This window comes from Caretta caretta, chromosome 1, assembly GCF_965140235.1.
Source record: "Caretta caretta isolate rCarCar2 chromosome 1, rCarCar1.hap1, whole genome shotgun sequence".
NCBI lineage: Eukaryota > Metazoa > Chordata > Testudines > Cheloniidae > Caretta > Caretta caretta.
In genome coordinates, this window is record NC_134206.1 from 217853860 (window position 1) to 217876616 (window position 22757).

Genomic DNA, 22757 nt, shown 5'->3' on the forward strand with positions numbered 1-22757 from the left:
CACCTGACTCCCTGAGGCTCCTTTGTAATTTTCATCCTTCATTGGCTTTCTAGGACACATTGAGCTCCAGCTGGTTGGAGAGGACAGTGCCTGCTCAGGACGTGTGGAAGTAAGACATGGAGACACTTGGGCTACAATCTGTGATGCACACTTTGATCTCAAAGCTGCCAGTGTTATCTGTAATGGACTAGAGTGTGGAACAGCTCTATCTATCCCAGGAGGAGCTCATTTCCGAGAAGGACATGGACCAATCTGGACTGAGGAATTCCAGTGTGTAGGGAATGAGTCACACATCATGTACTGTCCCAGGATATCACACGGGAGTCAGACGTGCTCACATGCAAATGATGCAAGTGTCATATGCTCACGTAAGAATTTGGCACAATGTCTCTAAAATCCCAGTCGTGTGTATTCTAGAGTAGAATGCAGCAAAAAAAAAATGATCTCACTCTGTAGGGAGCTGGGATAACAAAGCTGCTATCAGCTTCCAGTAAAACCTAAACAACTCGATATAATGGGAATGGGTTCAATCCCCCAACTTTCCTTTCCTTTATTATTTAATATAAAATATCTTAAATGTTCCCTCTCTAAACCCCTTCTCCCTTCTCCCCGGGGCACACAGGGTTCCGTCTGGTGAACGGCAGCACAGCGTGCTCAGGAAGGGTGGAGATCCAGGTTCTTGGTGCCTGGGGAACCCTCTGTGACTCACGCTGGGATTTACCAGACGCCAACGTTCTCTGTCGTCAGCTCGACTGCGGATTCGCTGTATCAGCCCCAGGAGGAGGGTATTTTGGGAAGGGAACTGGCTCTGTCTGGACAGACACATTTCACTGCAAAGGGACTGAAACCCATTTGCGCCATTGCCCTGTTACTGCCCTGGGGGCCTCTCAGTGCTCACACGACAATGATGCCAGTGTGATTTGCTCAGGTAAGTGCAAGAGAGATGCTGGATTAAGGACACCTGCCCCTCAGTGTGTGATGCTGTCCCACAGTACTTACAACGATTAAAGCCAAAATTCCCAACTCGCTACTTATTTGCGGTGATTGAGCAGCAACCTGAGACCCTCAGGGCCTGATTCTCCAGAGTACTCACCATTTCTGCAGAGCTTTATGTGTTCAAAGTACGCTCCAGACACTAATAAACCCTCACCAAACTCCAGGGAAGTAGGTGGGTAAGTATTATTATTATCTCCTATGACAGGTTGGATCACAGAAACCCCTTGGGGGCTGCCACCTGATGTGCCAAGACTACTTCTGCCCCTGCTTTCCCTGCCAGCTTAGGACTCCAGCACCCTGTCTAGCTGAGCCAGACATGCCAGTCTGCTCCAGCACAGACCCAGGGTCTGAAGCACGTGCCCCAAAGCTGCAGACTTAACTGAAAGCAATTAAGAACTGTTCCCCTCTTTAACACTCAGATGCCCAACTCCCAATGGGGTCCAAACCACAAATAAATCCGTTTTACCTTGTATAAAGCTTATACAGGATAAACTCATAAATTGTCCACCCTCTATAACTATCGGAGAAAGATATACACAGTGGTTTAACCCCCCTCCCCGGTATTAATACATACTCTGGGTTAATTAATAAGTAAAACATGATTTTATTAAATACAGAAAGTAGGATTTAAGTGGTTCCAAGTAGTATCAGACAGAGCAAAGTGAATTACCAAGTAAAATACAATAAAACACGCAAATCTAAGCCGAATACAGTAATAAAACTGAATCCAGATAAAATCTCACCCTCAGAGATGTTTCAATAAGTTTCTTTCACAGACTGGATGCCTACCTAGTCTGGGCACAATCCTTTCCCTGGACAGCTCTTGTTCCAGCTCAGGTGGTAGCTAGGGGATTTCTCATGATGGCTGCCCACTTTGTTCTGTTCCACTCACTTATATATCTTTTGCATAAGGCGGGAATCCTTTGTCCCTCTCTGGGTTCCCATCCCTCCTTTTCAATGGAAAAGCACCAGGTTAAAGATGGATTCGAGTTCAGGTGACATGATCACATGTCACTGTAAGACTTCATTACCCCCTTGCCAGCATACAGGAAGCATATTTCAGTTACATTATATTCACACTCATCAGCATACTTTCATAAAATCCTACAGAGTGCAATGTCACAGCTCCATTTTACAGACGGTGAAACTGAGAGAGAAAAGCAAAGTGACCTGCCCAAGGCCACCCAGTGAGTCAGCAGCGGAGTCAGGGGTCATACAAGCAACAGTCTGATGCTGCACAACCCCGATTTATCCATCCTGGGCACTGAAAGTGGCCAGGGCCCTGCGGGAAAATAATTCACTAGAAAATTAATTTAAATGGCCAGCCAATCTGGTTCCCTTGTGCCTAAATGGAGCCCATCTTATGGGTCTATAGATCCATAGAGTTTTAAGACCCAAAAGGGCCATTATGATCATCTGCTTCTCCCCTCACCACAAGGACCCCTCCTGCTTTATGAAGTTTCAGCTCCCCTCTCTGCCACATCTTCAGATCCATGTACAGAGTCTCCATAGGGCTTCTTGCCTGGCTGGAACTGGGATCCTTACAGAGAAAACTACTGCAGAAGCCCTGGATTTCAACCTTCTTCCTAATAATGGACACGTAGCTTCCAGGACTGACCCCCACAGAGCCCAGAGTCACTGGTGCCGTTACACACCATGACTAAGCCTATGTGGCCCTGCCCAGAACTCTCAACAGAGGTCTACTCTCCTCTTTACAACTGATAACTTTGTACCTTGGGGGCAAAAAACCTCCAAGTTCTCCTGCTTCTCACAGAGGCTGCTACCGGCATTCCTCACTGAATTGCCTGCAGCCCTGCCCTGCCTCTCCTAACTAGCTACTCAGCCCAGACCCTGGTTCTCGGAGGGAACTCCTCAGCACATGAAGATGCTGATTTCTCCCTACAATTGCTGGAAGGAGAATCCCTTCTAAGGAAAAACACCTGGTCCCTTCCATACGAGCTCCATCTGCCATGATCCCATCCGGCCTTCCTGCGGAGCTGTGGTACCCAGTTATATCCATGAGCCTCCTCGGAAAGCCCCAGAGCTACTCTCTGCCCTCACAGTACACTAGTGGCATACCTAGGACAGGAAACTTGGGTGGGCCTCAGCTTTCGGGGGTGGGCAGTGACGGGAGGAGCAGAGGGAGGGATGCAGGAGGAATCCGGTGCTTTGGGAAAGGGGCAGGAGGGAGGGGGGCTCCAAAGCTGAGGCTGCTCAGGGCACACAGGCTGCGGGGCGTGCCTAGGGTAACCAGATAGGAAATGTGAAAAATTGGACAAGTGGTGGGAGGTAATAGGCCCCTATATAAGAAAAAGACCCAAATATCAGGACTGTCCCTATAAAATCGGGACATCTGGTCACCTAGGCGTGCCTTTTGGGCAAAGTGGGGTCCCACTAGGGCTCAAGCTCTGCTCACCCTTCCCGACCCTGGCTCAGTGTCCGTCAGCCCAGCCACGTCCCTTTCCTGCCGGTGCTGGGAGCTGCTGCCCCAGTCTCTGGCCCCAGCACTAGTCCCTCCCAGACCTGCCCTCAGGAGGCACACCCACCGCAGGGCTAGTGCTTGGGTCAGAGACCAGGGAAGCAGCGCATGGCGCTGGCAGGAGAAAGATGTGGCCAGGCTGACGGACACTGAGCTGGGGGTGGGAGTCCCAGCCTGTGGATTCGCGGGGCTCCGGCCCTGATTTGGGTGGGCCTGGATGATCACTGGGTAGGCCACAGCCCACCCGTGGCTACACCCCTGCACTACCCTAGCTGCATGCAGGGAGGTCAAGTCTTAGGGTGAACTCCTGGCTCCGTTGAAGTCAATGGAGGTTTTACCATTGCCTTCAGTGGGGCCAGGATTTCACTCTTAGCTTTGAAATGTTATTTGGCTACCAAGATCCTTGAGCTGGTTGGATCCAGTGCACACACACTGCACCCGTCAGGTTGCCATACTAGTACATACTGTACCCGACACAGCCAGTGGGTGTGCCCTGCACTGACTCTGCTGTTGTCTTTTAACATGGTCAGTCTCTCCTGGCTGCACCTGGGTCTGAACTCGGGGAGTAATTCCTAACTTACCACCTTGCTGTAGGACTCACTGATTCTGAGACACACGGAAAGACTGAGATTCACATCCCAAGGGAGTCACAATATTCACCAACAAAGCACGTCCCCTTCCCCGCCCCATACACAACCTGCTTCTTGTGCTATGAATTGATCAGCAGGAATCTCATGTTGGACTCAGAGATGACACCACATTTCAGGGGACAGCTCCAGTTAGAACCACCAGTGCCGGGAACTATCTAACACTAGGAGCTCCTGCACTGGATCTACGTGAACCAAGAAAGTTGCCACTTGCTGAGCAAAGATCAGAGGAAGCTAAGGGAATTTACCAATAATAACCTGTTCCTGACCACCGTGAATCCTGCTCTTCCATTGGCCAAACTCCCTCAAGGCAAACTTGCCTAAATCATTCACGACCCACCTGCTAAGTGCTTGTGCAGGCACCGTTCACTGGCTTCCAGGCATTTAAGCCTGGATAAAGTGACTACAAACCTCAGCAGCCATTCCACCACCATGCACAGAGACTATTTTCCCAATCAGTAATCAGCAGGAATTCCCTCGCTCACTCATTTAGAGAGTCCGTTGGCAAGCCCTTGTGTCAAGCTCAGAGTTTTAAAATCATTGCAGCACCTTCCACTTTTAGATTCACAGGAATAAGTGTCTTCTGACAGAGGTTGTTCCCTTCAACACTGTGACACACTCTGATGACTGGCTTATAGCTTCTTATTGAGAAATAGTCCACAATTTCATGTGCAGTATTTCTAGTGTATAAGAGAGAGTGTTATTCAGTGTATTTCCCATCTCTCCTGAGCCCAGGTCACTCTGAATCACTCAGACTGCTGAATGGAGAGAGCCGGTGTGATGGGAGAGTTGAGATTTCCCTCCGTGGTGTGTGGGGCAGAGTGCTGGATGACCAGTGGGACATGAACGATGCCAGCGTGGTGTGCAGGGAGCTCCAGTGTGGAGTCGCTGAGAAAGCTTTTAACCCACCAAAGACTGAGAATGGAACGGGCCCCGTGGGGCTGTGAAGGGTCCAGTGTGCAGGAAATGAGACTCATCTGACTCTCTGTGACATCTCCACGTCTGAGACAGCCCAGGCAGGAATTGCTAAGGATGTCGGTGTCCTTTGCTCAGGTGATTCATTTCCAAATCTCACAAAAATTTTCTGTTCAGTAGGAAAATACATATTAACAGCTGGGATCTATCCCCGCAGGGAGCCGGCGGATCAGACTGGTGAATGGGACAGGTCGCTGTGCCGGGAGAGTGGAGATTTATTACAATGGCCGCTGGGGGACAGTCTGTGATGATTCCTGGGATCTGTCAGACTCCGATGTCGTTTGCAAACAACTGGGATGTGGACGTGCCATCAGTGCAACTGTCTCTGCTCGTTATGGGCAAGGATCCGGGCAGATCTGGCTGGACGATGTGAACTGCTCTGGGAAGGAATCCGATCTCTGGGCGTGTCCTTCCAGGGGCTGGGGCCAGCACAACTGCAGACACAAAGAGGACGCGGGAGTTCTCTGCTCAGGTCTGTTCTGGGAATGCTCACGTGAGCCTGGTGACCAGGGGATTAAATGGAGGGGGCAGATGTTTAAGGAGATTGCTGAGAATGACACTCTCATTGACTGTCTCTGCCTCCCTTTCCCTTGTGTAACTACCTACCAGGGTCACCATTAGAAAGTCCTCAACTCCCACCCAGAGGCATTGGAGATATTGCAAGATTTCCCTTAGAATGCTAGAAGGGTGCATCTCAGGTATCTAAAGGAGATTATATAATGGAAAGCAGTGACTGAAAAGGATGTAGGGTCCTAGTGGAGAAATAACTGAACATGAGCTCCCAGTGCCATGTGTGGCAAAACGGGCTAATGTGAACCTTGGATGTATAAACAGGGGAATAGTGAGTAGGAGTGGGGACTAAATTTTACTGCTGTACATGATGCTGGTGAGACAGATACTGGAATACTTTGTGTCCAGTTCTTATGTCCACAAAAATTGGAGCAGAGAAGAGCCACAAAAGTGATCTGATGAATAAAAGCCTTACAGTGAGAGATTTCAGCTGCTGAATCTGTTTAGCTTATGAAAATGACCAAGAGGTAACTTGATTACATGGCATAAGTCTCTTCACAAGGAGCACATACCACTTCCTAAAGGGCTCTTTAATCTAATGCAGAAAGGCAGAACAAGAGTTGATGGCTAGAAGCTGAAAGCAGACAAATTCAGATAAGAAATAAGGCCCAGGTTTTTAACAGGGAGGGTGATTAACCATCGGAACAAACTACCAGGGAAATGGTGCATTCTACATCTCTTGAAGTCTTCCTGTCTAGACTGGATGCCTTTCTGGAAGCTATGCTTACGTCAAACTCAAGTTATTAGGCTCTATGCAGCTGTTTTACAGAAGGTCAGACTATTTGATCTCATGATCCCTGTCACACTGTCTGGAGAGGCTCACGGCACTGAGTGCCCACCTCAGGGCAGATGGTGAGAAACAAGGCAATACCCCAAACTGCTGGTGTGTTCTATAAGTAGATTTCACCAAGCCAGCAACAGATGTGAACTCCTGGACCAATGTTCCCTCTAATTTTTACATCCATATGTGGAATGAATTTTGTTCTGTGCACCAGTCTAGAGGTGATGTGTGGTGGGGTTGGGGCTGAAGGGTTCAGAATGTGGGAGGCAGCTCAGGGCTGGGGCAGAGGGTGGCTGTGCACGGGGTGAAGGCTCTGGCTGGGGGTGTGAGCTCTGGGGTGGGGCCAGGGATGAGGGGTTTGTAGTTCTGGCTGCCCTGGGGCTGCAGCAGGAAGAGAGGACTCCCCCAAGGCCTCTCTTGCTGCAGCAGCCTAGGGCTGGGGGAGAGGCACCTCTCCCCACTGCGGCAGCTCCAGGGCTGGGGAAGAGGTGTCTCTCCAGTCTAGGCCCCTGTGGCTGCTTGCCTACGTGGCCTTTGATAGCCTTCTGTGCGTCCATATGGCCACGCAGCTCAGAGGGAACTTAGTCCTGGATCACTGTATCTATCTTACCATGGAGTCACAGACGGTCCCCTTAGACTCTCCAGTCTATTGTCACCCAAACAAACTGGACTTAGGGATAAGTGGTCACTTACACCTAAAATCACATCACATTCAGGTTTCTTCCAATCCCAAGAGACCAGCCACTTACTCAGATCCCTTGGTACCCTGGATCTTACACCAAAGACAATGCCTGTAGCCAATCCTGTAATAAACTATATACAGGTTTATTCATTAGGAAAAAGAAATAAAAGGGCTGTTTACACGGTTAAAGCAAGCAATCACCTACACACAAATGAGTTACCATTTATATCCTCGGAGTGTCAGAGTTGTAGTGATCTGTCAAGTCCAAATGTCCTTCAGCGCTGACCCAGGGGTAACCCCTTGGGGTCTCGGGCTTCAGTTTGGTTTCTTTAGCCCTGTCACAGTTCAAACAGCCAAAAAGATGAAAAATCTTCCCATCTATTATTTTTATTTCCCTCTTCCAGCCTTCAAATCAATGGGATAAGACCTTCTGCATGTACTACATGCAGGGGATGGGCGGCGGGGATCATTCCCGTGCCTGAGTTCACAAGTTCAGAGCAAACATTTTCAGTTATAAAGCAAAACTTGCATATGTTCTTGTAGCATGGACCACAGACATCACAAGTGAGATTAATGCCAGCAGCAACTAACCAGCATTTCATAAAGTCTAAACACTCAATACATTCTTACAAGACTAATACCTGTTTTCAGCAAAACTAACACACATGTGACCCTGCCTGGTCTCCAGCTACGAGATTGTAAGTTCTCAGCCAAGGCCTGCAGCCTGGGCAAGAGCTGGCATCTGGCCTGCCAATGTCACAATCCTTCCCGGCCTTTTATCTATTACAATCTGTATGTAGCTGCTGCTAAATGGTGGCCTTCCAGAGATGCCCACTGTATTTCGAAGGGGCCTGTGGTGTCTAAAAGAGTCTCTTACTCCTGGAGTGGTTCTCTAGCAGTTGCTCCTGCAAAATGATGCACAGGATCGTTAGCAATCACCAGGATTTCACTCTTCACACCCCAGTTCATTTCAGAATCAAATGATTTAAATTCCCTTTTTCTGCATTTTCTTCTAGAGTTCACAGATCTGAGGCTGGTGAGCAACAGTGACTGTGCAGGGCGGCTGGAGGTTTTCTACAATGGGACGTGGGGCAGTGTTTGCTCCAATCAGATGTCTGGAGTCACCCCAGCAATTGTCTGCAAACAGCTGAACTGTGGGGACGGAGGGCAGATTGCAAGTGACTTTGAATATGGAGCAGGTTCTGGTCCCACGTGGCTGGACCACGTTGCATGCAGTGAGCAGCACAGCTCCCTCTGGCAGTGCCTGTCAGACCCTTGGGATCCAAAGTCGTGTGATAACCGAGCAGAAGAGACCCATATTTCTTGTACTGGTAATTCTGAAACTACCTGCATGCGCGCGTGCAAACCCACATGTACGCGATGTGTTCAATTAATTGAAGGGTTAGGAGAGAATTTTTGTTGTTGTTCACATCTCAGTGTAGGCAGATTTAAATTCTCAACACAAGTTACAAACATATTTTCATGATGTTTTATAGGAACAAGCATTTGTCTGACTAACAACAAACATGGAAGTTAATCAATTAATCTTAAAAGAGACCGGTGTTAGACACTGCGATAAGGTAGTCTGAGAGCCAAGAAAAGTCTCTCCCTAGAGACGGACATTAGGCAGCTCTGTGGTTATTAATCCTTTTGGGATGAACAATCAGAGGTGGGCCCAGGCTGTGCAGTTTGGGTCAGAAATGGAATCCCCCATAAGTCTGGGTGCACGCCGGCCTATGTGTCTAACAGCTGAATAGCAAATTAATGAGGTATTAAATGACCCAGAGTTCACATTTCAGTTTATACAGTGCTGAAATTAGGGGGTTAAAATACCGATAAATTCTACTCCCACCTCACACACACAACCCAGTGCATTCACCTCAGCTTTTTCTCTCCATAGAAAAAAAACCAAAACCAACTCAGACCCTGTTTGCCAAATGCCCGAACTCTCCAAGCTGCACAGGTATCTTTGTTTCTCACTGTCTCCCTCTTGGTCCCTAAGTTCTCCCAGTAACATGTGAGGTTTCTGCATTTCTAGACCAGGACAAGTTACGTGTCGTGGGAGGAGAGGACAGATGCTCGGGGAGAGTGGAGGTTTGGTACCGTGGCTTCTGGGGAACAGTTTGTGATGACTCCTGGGACATGGCGGATGCTAACGTTGTGTGTAAACAACTGGGCTGTGGATCTGCTCTATCTGCCCGGGACAAGGCTGCATTCGGCGAGGGGACTGGTCCCATCTGGGTGGAGACGTTGAATTGCAGAGGGACAGAGTCATCTCTCTGGGACTGTCCTGCCAGGCCCTGGGGTGAGAGCAACTGTGGTCATAAGGAAGATGCTGCCGTGAATTGCTCAGGTGAGTGACAGGAGATGTTTCTGCTACATGCTGTAATATTCAGGGAGAAGGATGGTTTAGCCCACCCATCCCCTTTGGTCCCAGACCAGGCCCTCCCATCTCCTGTGTGCCGGAGCATCCTGGATGTTGAGGGGTGGAACCTTTGTGGGGTCAGACTGGCTCAGGCACCAGCCCACATAGCCCCTGCATCCATCACAGGCCGCACTGTGCTGGTTTCTTATGAGAGTCCTCATTGCTGCACAGAGCACAAGGGACTTGGGCCCTAAATCACCAACAAACAGGCCCTGTGCTGCTGTGAGGGAGTCTGTGGAGGTGACAGCTGGAGACAACCAGGGACTCTCAGAGGTGAGGATCCCCCCGGGAACAAACAAGTCACCTCCCCCTTGCTACAGGTTTGTGGGCTCCCACGACTCTCACAGGCTAATCTCTCCCTGTCGCTTGTTCATTTCCATCCAGCTCCCCCGCGCCGCCCTCCGACCGACAGTGGGAGAGTCACGGTGCCCGTGGTCATCTGCATTATCCTGGGGGCCCTGCTCTGCCTGGTCTTAATCATCCTGGGGGCGCAGGTGCGAAGTGCCAGGGCACAGCGCAGAGGTGGGTCCTGACTGGTGTCACTGAGTGAAATGCTTCTGCAGTAGCAGGGGGGCTGCAGGGTGTCAGGGTGAGGGGCGATACCAGGCTGGGTGGGGTGGCCAAGGGTGCCTGTTAACGCCTCTCTCTTTTACTATTTCATTAACTGTCTGGCAGTGGAACAGCCCAGCCATGAAATCTGGAGATGATACTGGCTAGGGACCTTTACAGTTTCAGAGAAACGGCATCTGTATCCCCCCACCCACCCTCCAGTGATCCGCTCCAGGAATGCCTACTCAGGCCTCCTGCTGTCACGTGTCTCTGGGTGGGAAACCCCTGTCCCATCTCATTGCGGCCAGGGGTTTTTAAGACTGCACAGCCCCCTGCCTTCCACTGTGATACCCCCAGCAAACCAGTCTCCCTACAGGCCAGCCCCCATGCTGTGCTTTCTCCCCAAGGGCTATGAGCAGGGCATTGCCAGCAGTTACAAGTTACCACCCAGCTCTCTCTCAGCAGATTACACCTTATTCCTAGGATAAAAGTGTGACAGAGAAAACATTAAAAACAATAAAAATTCCTCCACACTTGCTGAACATACCAGAATTCACCCATCTTCCTCATGGGCAGCCTGGTAGACCAACATCCCTCCAACGATTCAGTGTTGGGATCCCCATGGACAGAAGGTCCTGCCCATTTGCAGAATCAAAATGAAGGCCCTGAGGCTTTTTAAACTCAGCCTTTCATATCAGAAGTCCTCCTTTGTCTCTTGGTCTCTGGTAACCCAGTTTGAACCAGTCTGTATAAACCACCCTGAAGGTTTTTACCTTTCTGGAGTTGTTACACTCTCAGTGATTCATCTTAACCACCCACCCACCCATCCACCCCCCACACACACTCAGTGTTTTTTCTTCCTGGAGGAGCTGTGGTAACCGTCCCACTTGCAGTAGAACATAAACCATTCATAGCTTTAATCTAGTGATTCCCAAAGATACTGCCTGGAGCCACAGTATCTGCCACAGGGAGGGGATCTGAATATCATGAGGAGAGACATCATGGAAAAGGGACCTAGAGAAATTGGAAATATTGTCAAGGAAAAAAGATGTATAAAAATAGAGCTGTGGTAAATAGTTGTGAAGAGAGTGATCCAGTAGAAAAGACAATCTTAGGAAGGAAAAGTGTGGGAAAGGAGCATTTTACTGACTTGTACTCAAAGCTGGCACTTGTAGGGGATTTTACGTCTATAACACACTTTATACAAACATTAGCTACCAGGTCCTTGGCAAGAAGGTAGAGGACGGGACTGCCATCAACATACATGTAACAGTCACAACTTTGCAGTAAGACAATGACTATAATCAGATCTCATGCTTCAGGGCTTCAGCCAGTCACCTGCAGGGGTCAGGAAGGAATTCTGGGAAGCCCCCATCTTTGTGGGTTTTTTTGCTTCGTTTTGTTTCTTGCCCTCCTCTGAAGCATCAGACTTTAGCTACAGAGGGATATGTGTCACTGAATGGGCTGGAGCAGTCCTCTGAGGTGATACAGAGAAACCTCTTTCGAAGGTATCTGGCTGGTGTGTCTTTCCACATGTTCAGGGTCAAACCAATTGTCAGATTTGGGGTCAGGAAGGAATTTCCCCCCAGGTCAGATTGGCAAAAAGGGACCTTGGGGGATTTTCCTCTTCCTCTGAAGCATGGAGCGTGGATCACGTGCCAGGATTATCAAGGTATCTCTTGAGTAATCGGTTCCCTGCCACTGCGGGGCCCTTGGGCATTGGTGGTATCTTACTCACTCCTGCTTTCTGCCTGTGGCACACAAGAGTTTATTCTCCTGAGGACTGAAATGCTTTACTCTAAGTGCATCTTTGGGCTCAAACCTACAAGTATCTGGGTGAAATGCAGTGGCCCGTGTTATACAGGAGGTCAGACTAGATGTTCAAATGGTCCCTTCTGGCCTTAAACTTATATGAAAAAAAAACGATGTTCTCACCATTTTGCAGAGAAACACCTGCGTGGGGGAAGAATTATTTAAACTGCTCCAAAGGGGAATAGCCAGTAATAATGAGATGAGATTAAAAAACATTTAAGATGAATGTGAGGAAGCTTCCTGACAGCGAATTAGCCCTGGGAACCATCATCAAAGGGCTGTTGTGGAAAGAAACCCGGTCACCTGGCTCATTTAAATTCCAGCACTGGGAATGTGCGGTCAGGTTCAGGCTTGCACTGGGCCCACGGGGAGGGGCTGGATGATCCCTCAGTGTTTCCCATCTCTGGTTTCAATGACCTTGTACAAACCCTGCCCTTTGTTTTCAGGCTCCAGAAGACCCTTGGATCCCTTCTCTGAGGCCGTGTACGAGGAGATTGATTATAACCTGATGAGAAAAAAGCAGGAGATGTTCAGTCGCTCAGGTCTGTGGGTCTCACTCTTAACAGGCAGCAGCTATCTAATGCCCTGTCCATCTGAGGCCCTGACCCAGAGTTAAATCACTGCAGCTTCCGCCCTGTGAGCTTGTCACTAGAGCTGGGCACAAGTCTCCGTTATGAAATGTTTTGGTGAAAAATGGAGATTCAGAGACACCCAAACATTTCACAAATTCCTGTCAATTTCACCCAATTGTTCCAAATACACACAGAACAATTCATTTCATTTCAACACTTTCTAAAGAAAACATTTTGTTTTTTTTCAATTGGATATTACTTTTCCATTAGAAATTTCCGTTAATATTACCGGAAAAAAAACAAATAAACAAAAATTAACGAATGTCCAAAAGAACACCAAATGGTTTCATTCAACAATAAACTTTTTTTTTTACTTTTGCATTTCCTAAAAATTGCCCAAAAAAGTCATTTTGGGCTCAACTCAAAACAATCTTATGTTTTGCTTTTTTCCCCCAACGGTCAGAAAACCAAACCATCTGGGTTTTTTTTGCCAAGCTGTAGCTGTGGGAGCTGGGTCTGTGGTAGCTGTGGGAGCATGAGTAACTGCTGAGACCAGCAGTTACTCATGTAGACTGAGAGAGGTGGGTTTCCTTCCTAGCATACACTGAGTGTCCCAGTTCTAGGGACAATTAATTTCCCATCTGCCTGTCCTGCAGCCTTGGCGTGTAACCAGTGAGGGGTCAGGAAAGCAACTGTCTGGGGCAGGCTAAACTATCATTTGAAAACTTCTTTGGAGCATTGGAGCAGGGGATGTTCTGTGCCCCCCTCCCACCGCAGCCACTGGTCTGCTGGGTCGGCTCCCTCCTGCCCCCGTAGCAGAGAGATCAGCCCAGGAGAGCCTCATGACTTTGAGTCCTGGCCCTTTTATCCTTTGTGCCATTTTGTCTCAATGTCTGATGGGAACATCCTGCCCAAGGGCTCTGCTGTGGTGGGGCTCTGGGAACATGCTCAGGGCATCTCCGAGCACCACTGCTGTTAGGGGGCTTATTCCTTCACCCACTCACTTCCCTGGTCCTTCTCGCATGAACAGAGAGCAACAATACCCGAAGTCCAAAGGTGCAAACAATTTGATGTTTATTGGGGTGAACTTCCAGCAAGCATGATTCCAGTTTCCTTCCTTAGTATCCTCCTTCCCAGCTCTGACACCACAGAGCCTTACACCTGTGTCCCTGTTCCCATTCCTGCCCTTAGCCAAACATGATTCCAATTTCCCCAGCCCCATTCCCTGTTCCCATTTCCCCCACCCGCATGCCCACCCCCACACCCCTACTTCCTTGATTATCTGCAGACTATATCGTAAAACTTGAGTTCTGCTTTGCTATACCTTAACCAATCATGTTCCTGAAATTTAACTAACCAATCCTAACATGATTATGTACCCAATTATATCCCACCACCTTAATTAGTTTACACCCAGCAAAATTAATTATACAGCAGACAGAAACAATCACAGAACGAGACAGAGATTATACAGACAAACAATAGCAAAGTGGGAACTATAATGACAAAACAATACAGAAGTGAGGATTTCACATGCCAGCTATTGATAAGTGAGTTCTTGCCAGACAGGATGCTATCAAACTAAGTTTCCTTTTACATTTTCTGGGCACTTCCCTTTCTCTGGAGGTGATAGGCACTATCAGGACAGGATTGTATTCCTAACAGCCCAATAGCACCTTATTTCAATGTGACTAGTTTGGAATGTGAGGATGTGACCGTTCGCTTCCCAGCTTATGGCTGCCTCGGTTGCTTAGCCAAAGGCCTGAGCCTAAGAACAGGGCCTCAGACTGTCACAGTAAGAGAAGGCCCTTACATTGGCACACAGTGATTTTGATTCTTTCTTTTATACCTCTATAACTAGCCAAGTAATAAGAATACACCTAAATTCTTAGAGTACAGGCCTTTACCGACAGGCCTGAATATCTATATCCTAACAACTGCCAAGAAGCTTACAGTGAATCACAAAAAGAAAAGGGGTACTTGTGGCACCGTAGAGATTAACAAATTTATGAATCACAGACTCTGCTCTGGGTGTTCCTTGGTTTAATCTGGAAACACCACGGAGAGCTGATTGACTGATTCATGGGGGAGGTGGGTATTTACCCTTACGAAGGAGGAGTCCCCTCTGTGGCTGAGGAGGCCAGGAGAATTGTGGAACTTCCCTGGACCAGCAGCCAGAGACGGGCCCTTCACTCACCACAGCGTCTTTCAGGTCAGATTGTATCATCCCCTCAGTCACATTTACCACAGTAACATGGAGATTTCTCTTGGGGAGTCTGTGTCAGCCTCTCACTGCTCAGAGTTGCTGTGAGTCACCATGTCCTGTAGAAGAAAGTATAGACTGAGACTGGAAATCCTGCTCCAGGCCCCGGATGTGTTCCCAGTCCCACAGTTGTGCTGTTCTCACTGTGATGAATTTCTGGTTCTGGTCTCTCCAGTCTCCTGTTCAGATGACTCAGTGACGAAGCTGCAGTATTACACCGGGGACAGCGAGGGGGAAAACGATCCTGGATCAGAACAAGGTAACGGGGGAGGGGCAGACTCAGGCCGAGAGACCCAAATCTGGGCAGAGAAAAAAATTTCTATGACACTTTTTGAAATTGCAGCCATTCCCCTCACATGGTTCCCATTTTACACAGTCGGGTCTGATCCCATTGAACAGGATTTCTGTCAGAATCTCAGGAAGGGAACATGTGACCATCTCCTGAGCACACACCCCTGGGAGTGGCTCCCAGTGACCTCCCCAGGTGAGGAGCTGGAGGAGATGGGTCAGTCTCTTTGGGTGGAAGGCGTCAGTGCCCAGCAGGGCTCATCTCTTGTCCCCAAGAGAGAGAGGAAGATTGTCCTTTGTTATAATTACAGATGGGCTCAGCCCAACTCACTGATCCAAACCCACCAGAACTTTGGGGGGCAGAGGGATTTGCAGATTCTGACCCCAGCTCTGGATCTCCGTTTTGGGGCTGGCACCTGTCGCTATAACAGGCTGAAGCAAAATCCTGGACCTGAACTTCCTGGCCTGGTCCCATCTCTAATCATAAACAGGGCAGCATTTCTACCCCAGCTGCTCTCAAGGGAGCCCATGATTTGGGCCCTTTGGGAGTTCAGCCTGTGGCTGGGTGGGGGAGACACTGAGCAGATGAGCCAGTTCTGCTGAGAAGCTGGAGCGCTGCCAAGCTGAGCTCTGGGCTGCGTAAGAGGCTAGTGGAGAGCAGGAGCTCACAAAGGATCAGGCCAGTGATCTCCCAGTGAGAGCTTTAATTCCTGCAGAGGGGAGGTTCCCCCTCCCCACTGTAACAGGAAAAATCAAACCTGTCTGCAGAGATCAGCTGGATTCACACAGGCCGGCTCTAGCCTGGCAGCGCCCATGTTCCAACCTGTTATCTAAGCACAGGCCCAGATCCTGCTCCCATGGAAACATGTAAAAGAGCTGCTGTTAGATTCTGCAGGGACAGGATTAGCCCCGAGTTATTTCTGGGACTCCTGTTTTACTGTAGTTCTCTGACTTGTGCCCTTCTCACCCTGGGTGCCTGCGACTTCCCCTCTCACGTGCCATGATACACAGCTCTAGTTATAAGGGCCACCTGCGCTGAAGAGACGCTGCTGGTGCCATGAGCTGACTGTGGTGTTTGCTGTTCCAGAGGGAGCTTCCCCGAGGGGGTCTCAGTTGAATTACGATAACGTGGAGGAGCCTGCCTTGAACGACGTCCCCCAGACTCCAGAAGGCCGAGGTGAGCAGTGAATCCGCCTCCTGGAAGCAACGTCACCCTGACGAAAAACTAACTGTATTTCCCAGTAGGGACAATAGTGGTTTGTTAAGAAAACCAGGAAGTTCTCCCCACCAATATTGTCTATTGGCGTAACGCTGGGGGCGCTGACCAGGTGCATGACAAGAGCTGTGTGGAGGCCCAGGTGTAGGGAAGCATGTGATGTCCAAAGGCATAATAAAGGCCCATTGCAGGGACTGAAGGAGCAGTTCACTCAGGAGCTGCCCACGCTATACTTGGCTCAGGTCACTGTCCCAGTTTATATACATCTGTGTCAGACACGCTGTGCTGGGGGGGACATAGAGATTTTACACCCAAGGACCCATGTCCCAACCTTATTAGCTGGCTCCACGCCTCCCGACGCTTATAATCTGGGAGCTCTAGGATCCTCTCAATTAGCTCCTGAAATATATCAAATCAGTGTGATATGTGAAATCCCCCAGGCTGAGGGTTCCAGAGGAGGGCTTCTCTTAATGCCCTGAAGGTGGAAGTTAAGTGCTGAGAGATCCCCAGGGACCAGTGAGGCTGGTGCAGCTGCAGCTTGTAGTTTATTTTTGTCTTCACTTTGAATATTCTCTTAATTACTTCCCATCTTCACGTCAGATGCCCCTGCCCTGCCTGGAGATGTCCCAGGGGCTGTTTATGATGATGCCAGAGAAGTGTCTGTCCCTGAAGGTGACCCTGGCTTAGGGCAGAATGATGACAAAGGCACTGGGGCGAGTGACAGGGACAGGGATGCACAGACAGGTGAGTGGAGAACTGTTTGCACTTCACAGTGTCTCTGCAGAGTGGGGTAGCTGGAAATGTGCTGTACACAGCAAGGGAACAGCCCTGGCCAACCCAACGCCTGTGAGAAAAACTCTCTTTCTCTCATCTCTCCATTCCCTCAAGGAAGAGGCTTCAGTGCCTGAAATAGAGAGAGGAAAAGTAGGATTGTGCTGGGTGGTACTTCCTGGTCAAACCAGCAAGATAGCTAAGATTCCCTCAAGGTCTAGGTTCAAATCCTTGTGTGGCTGCCCTACTCTTGATGTACTGGATTCCTACCTATTTACTGAACGTGTATCTTTTGGGCAGAATCTTATAAACCAAAGTCATGTTACTGCTGCACAAATGCTAAAGAGCCCATGACACTTCCTGTAAAAGTCGAGCTTTGCCTATTATCCTTGGCCTAAATTTCCACTCCCCTCCCTGTTGTGCCATGAGCAGAGGAGGTGCAGTGGTGATGAAATGTGCATTGCTTAGTGCTTGATGCTTATCTTCATTGTTAGGGCAGAGTGAAAGTTCTGATGTCCTTAAGTGCTCCTGGCTGGTAAGTGCTTGGGATTTTTTTCACCAATGTACAGGTAGCTATAGCTGGCACTGGGCAGTGTTAGCTGGTCTGGAAACCAAAGGTTTTAATTTCTAGACTATGTATCGAGATGATGGATTAGAACTTTTCTAGACCAAGCCAGAAGACTGAAGGAGGAACAATTCCTAGCCCACACCGTAGAGCAAAGGTTCTCAAACCGTGGAGCATGGAATATATTCTGGGGCAGCATGAGAAGCCAGAGCAGAGAGCAGCGGCTACTTTCCAGGTGCCCAGCTTCGAAGGCAGCGCTGCAACCAGCAGCAGCGCAGAAGTAAGGATGGCAGAGTATGGTGTTGCCACTCTTACTTCTCCGCTGCTGCTGGCGGTAGTCCTGCCTTCAGAGCTCGACGGCCAGGGAGCTATGTGCTTAAATGGCTCTTTGTGACTCAATGCCCGACTGCTTTTCATATTTAGTGAGAATTGCACGTTGATTTTTGTAAATCGGTAGATGTACTTGTGTGGTGGGGGTGGGGGGTGTCAACTACAATGGACACAAAGAAGGGGGCTGATCAAATAAGTTTGAGAAACACTGCTGTAAACGCCGCCTTGCTCTGCTGCTGCCCATCACCATAGAGTGGATCCACTGACTGTATGTGTCTCCCTTGGTATTTTCAGGTGGGAGTCTGCACTCACGAAGGAGTGAAGGTGTATCTGGGATGGAGAAGGAAACCCTGTTCCTGCCTCTGGGAGACACAGGTTATGATGATGTGGGACATTGTGACTCTGGGGGATCAATATCAGAACAATGTGACTGGACAAAATAACCTTGTGTTGATGTAAACGCTTCGCCTCTTTCTCTTAGAAATGCTCCATCTGTTCTGATGGTCCAGAGACAGCCCCTTCCAGTTTGATAGACAAAGCAGGTGTTTTTATAAGATTTGTGTGAAGTTGCAAGAAATACAAGTGTGAGAGGGAAAAGATTCATAAACTTTCTTTGAATAATTTTCCATTGTTTCAAGGGGTGGAAGTTTCCTGCTTTTTTATGCCTGTAATTTCTTCATCTTGAATTTGTGCCTTTTTGCATATTAAATCCTTTCTGAAAGTCTTCCCTGTTGTGGAAGTGCTTCTTGCCAGAGGAATTGTGCAGTTTCCAGAGTTCATCACAGGGAGAGGCTGAGATACAACAAACCAGGAGACAAGGGTCGGCCACCTCTGGGTATGGCCAGCTGTTTGATGGGAGGTGAGTTTACACTGAATGTTCTATCAGGCATGTGGTAAAAGTGAGACACCAGCAAGGGAACATTCTGAGATGAGCAACATAGTTGTTACTAAACCTAATTCAGATCTGAAACTTTCCCTGAATCCGAGGAGATAAATGGGAAATTCTCCCTGGGTAATTCACACCTGAACTGAAGGAAATGGTAAAAAGAATTCCCATTAGCGATAAATACAGAGGATGAATATTTCTGCTAGGACAATAAATAAATTTTATAGAAAATAATGACAAGAGGAGAGTTAATAAGAATCTGGGTTTCTACTGAAGCAATAAGGCTAAAACAAGTAACAAGTCACTGAGTTGTTACTAGAAACCCCAGTAATACTGATCTTTTTCACACAGTGGAAGATTTATTTCCATGACAATCTACGAATATAGTTTAAAGTCAATGCTGAGTTGAGTACTGACTAGTGGAGAAGCCAGAAGTGCTCTCTGGATGAACCCTCAGTGGAATCAATACCAGAATGCGCACAGAGTACATCACTATTTCACAGAAATAGCTTTCTTTCCTTCACCACCAATCCTTGCTGCAGTTTGGTCACTTCATCTGTAGAAGGATAGAATGGAAATAGAAATGATGAGAGAAGGAGTTTCCAATCATCTGCATTCAACAGGGTCAGGGGTCATATGAAGACACAGAAATACAGCAATTTACTTTTGAAAAGAGAAAAATTAAAAAGACATGACTGAGACATGTCACTGACCTGTGGAGACTGAGGAGGGAAATCTCAGGGGCTGTGCAACCCTGTTCCAGGGCAAAGAGAGGAGCAGAACTCCCCCCAAAAATGACACATGCAGATCCTGGAGAAAAGGAAAGAGAACAGGGACAGCAGCAGGTGAAGGTGACTGAAGAGGGAATTCCCTTGTATAAGTGGGGGATGTTATGGAGATACTGTGATCTGGATCACTTGGTAAGCTGGGTCTGTCATAAATATAAAGGGAAGGGTAAACCCCTTTAAAATCCCTCCTGGCCAGAGGAAAAATCCTCTCACCTGTAGAGGGTTAAGAAGCTAAAAGTAACCTCGCTGGCACCTGACCAAAATGACCAATGAGGAGACAAGATACTTTCAAAAGCTGGGAGGAGGGAGAAAAACAAAGGGTGTGGGTCTGTCTGTGTGATGCTTTTGCCAGGGACAGAACAGGAATGGAGTCTTAGAACTTAGTAAGTAATCTAGCTAGGTGTGTGTTAGATTATGATTTCTTTAAATGGCTGAAAAAATAGCTGTGCTGAATAGAATGAATATTTCTGTCTGTGTGTCTTTTTTGTAACTTAAGGTTTTGCCTAGAGGGATTCTCTGTGTATTGAATCTAATTACCCTGTAAGGTATTCACCATCCTGCTTTTACAGAGATGATTGTTTTTTACTTCTATTAAAAAAAGTCTTCTTGTAAGGAAACCGAATGCTTTTTCATTGTTCTAAGATCAAAGGGTTTGGGTCTGTGGTCACCTATGCAAATTGGTGAGGATTTTTACCAAACCTTCCCTAGGAAGTGGGGTGCAAGGGGTGGGAGGGTTTTGGGGGGAAAGATGTTTCCAAACTATGTTTTTTCAGGAACCTAGATAAAGTTTGGTGGCAGTGGAAGTCCAAGGGCAAAGGGTAAAATAGTTTGTACCTTGGGGAAGTTTTAACCTAAGCTGGTAAAAGTAAGCTTAGGAGGTTTTCAGGCAGGTCCCCACATCTATACCCTAGAGTTCAGAGTGGGGAAGGAACCTTGACTGGTTTGGCCCACAGAAATAAAAATCTGCACATCTTCCATGTGGTTTTGGACCAATGGAAAAAAATCAGGTACAATTCAAGTGACTTTTAAAATTGCCTATGAAACTGAGTTAACAAAATAAACAAGCTTATGAACAATCAGAAAATATACTTCAAGTGAAAAACTATCAATGGACTTCTTTGCAAAGAAATTGTAAGTTTTCTCCCAGGAAAAGCCACAAACTGTCTAGAAAGGAAGAGTAGACTGAATTACTTGCCTAAGTGAAATTAAATACCCAGAGAATTGCTGGGCCTGTGTTGAGGATGACCAGGGCTTGCTCACTTGTGGCTCTCCCTCCCGTGTTGTGGAGGCCCAGCCAGGCAGGTCTGCAGCTGCAAGCAGGCACCCTGCGTCAGGTGCAGCTCCCATTAGCCATGGTGGCCAACAGGTTGGGAGCCTCCTGGCCAATGGGCTTGGGAGGAAGGGGGAGGCAAAGGGGGAGATTGTAGGGAGTGGGATGGTGGGGAGAGGAGCTGTCCCTGGAGGCACAAAGGGGTGGGGTCGTCCAGAGAGGGGTGATGGGTGCACAGGGGCTGGTGGGGGTCTTGGGGGGGGGGGCACAGGGTTGTGTGGGTCTCTGTATGGCGCGGGGGACTGATGGACGGAGCCAGCTGCAGACTGGGTCTGCTCTGTGGGGGCTTGCTATAGTCCCCCCCAGGAAACCCCCTCTGTACTTTGCATTTAATGCCAGCCCCAGGGTGCCCATCACTGTCTGACAGTGACAGACTCCTGCTGCTCTCTCTGCTGCACCTCTCTCCCGCGCCCTGGTGTGGAGGCGTGGCCAGGCAGCTCTGGCACCGCCCCCCGCAGCTCCCATTGGCCGTGGTTCCCGGCCAATGGGCTGGGAGCAGGGTCAGTGCTGGGCGGGGATGGAGGCAACATGCGGAGCTGCCCTGCCTGGGCCCAGACTCTCCACAGCACGCGGGGAGCTGGGGGGGGGGGAGGGGGAGGGGAGGCCGCCCCTGAGGTGAGAGGGCCCCACGTCGCCAAGCCATGGCGCGAGGCCCCCCAGAGCACGGGGCCCGGGGCCCAAACATTAGTGGAGCCAGGCCCATCCTCATGAATATTCAAGGAGCAGGAGCACCACAGGCCAATATTACTCAAGGCCTATCTCCTTCCCCAGCCTCTGGGGGCACATCGTCCAAGTGCCCCCCTCCAGCTGCCAGAGGGGAGGCCCTGACACTGGGGGGATGGAGCAGCTGGAGCAGCTAAATGGCCCCGAGCACCCAGAGCAGGGGGTGTTCATCTGGCAGCCTGGCAGGAGCTGATGCCAAAGCATCCCGGGGGTGACTGACAAAGGGGGTGAGCAAAATCCTGGGTTCAGAGGCTGCTCTCAGGGCGATCCTCTGTAAATGCACTGACCTTGCGGAGCAGACTTTGGTCCTAGTAACAGTCATGTCATGTCTACGCAGACGGCTCTGTTAAAGAAAATATATTACACCCCCGGGGAAGTTGGGAGCTTTGGTGGGGTGAACCCTCTTTTTCAAGTGGCCAAAAAGCATAGTAAAACTTTAAACAGGAGACAGGCAATGGCTTGGCTTTCAGACCAGGATGCTTACATTTTACCATCTTTCTCACCCACACCCATGTATTTACTTAAAATACACAACCTCATCAAATAACCAGACCAAAAAGTGAAATATATTTACTGGGCTTCATCCATCCATCAGCCGTTGAATCTGGTGAATTTTCCTTTTCAGCTGTCTTTTCTTTTTCTTTTGAGCTTGTTTACTCTCTGGCCTGAGGATCTCTTGTGTTCTGATCGTACTGTGGAGCAGACAACATGATTATGATGAAACGGTCTTGTAAACTTAAAAAATAAAATGCTCATTAGGGTGTTTTTCTTTTTAAAAAGTCATAGCTTTAAAACAAAATAATCCATTTCAGGCTGTACAACAAATACAGATTATGAGTTTATTTCTACCACTTTAACAGAATAACAACCCCAGAAACATTTTTAAAAACACATCTCATTTTGCAAAATAAAAACCAAACTGCTTGAAAACCAACTTTTAAAATCCATTTTAAAACACGTTTTTCCCCAGAAACACCTGTTAGTTTGAAACACACCAAACCAATAGTTTGCAGCCTTATAACTTCTGTTTAAAAAACCCAGCAATATATTTTTTAAAACCACACCTATGTTTTGCACAAACACCCCCCCCCCCAGCAGTTTAAAACACC

General features: G+C 48.5%; 1 protein-coding gene across 1 annotated transcript in view; it reads left to right on the top strand.

The window, feature by feature from the left end:
- LOC125623284 (antigen WC1.1) overlaps positions 1-18645 on the top strand; it is a 55227-nt gene extending 36582 nt beyond the window's left edge. Inside the window, 13 exon segments of the mRNA XM_075125098.1 lie at positions 54-368; positions 623-928; positions 4858-5175; positions 5255-5569; positions 8147-8461; positions 9031-9093; positions 9169-9483; positions 9892-10077; positions 12363-12458; positions 14927-15010; positions 16127-16216; positions 16856-16999; positions 18216-18645. Coding sequence (XP_074981199.1) covers positions 54-368; positions 623-928; positions 4858-5175; positions 5255-5569; positions 8147-8461; positions 9031-9093; positions 9169-9483; positions 9892-10077; positions 12363-12458; positions 14927-15010; positions 16127-16216; positions 16856-16999; positions 18216-18364 — 2696 coding nt within the window. The 3' untranslated portion in view covers positions 18365-18645.
- The last annotated feature ends 4112 nt before the right edge of the window (positions 18646-22757 follow it).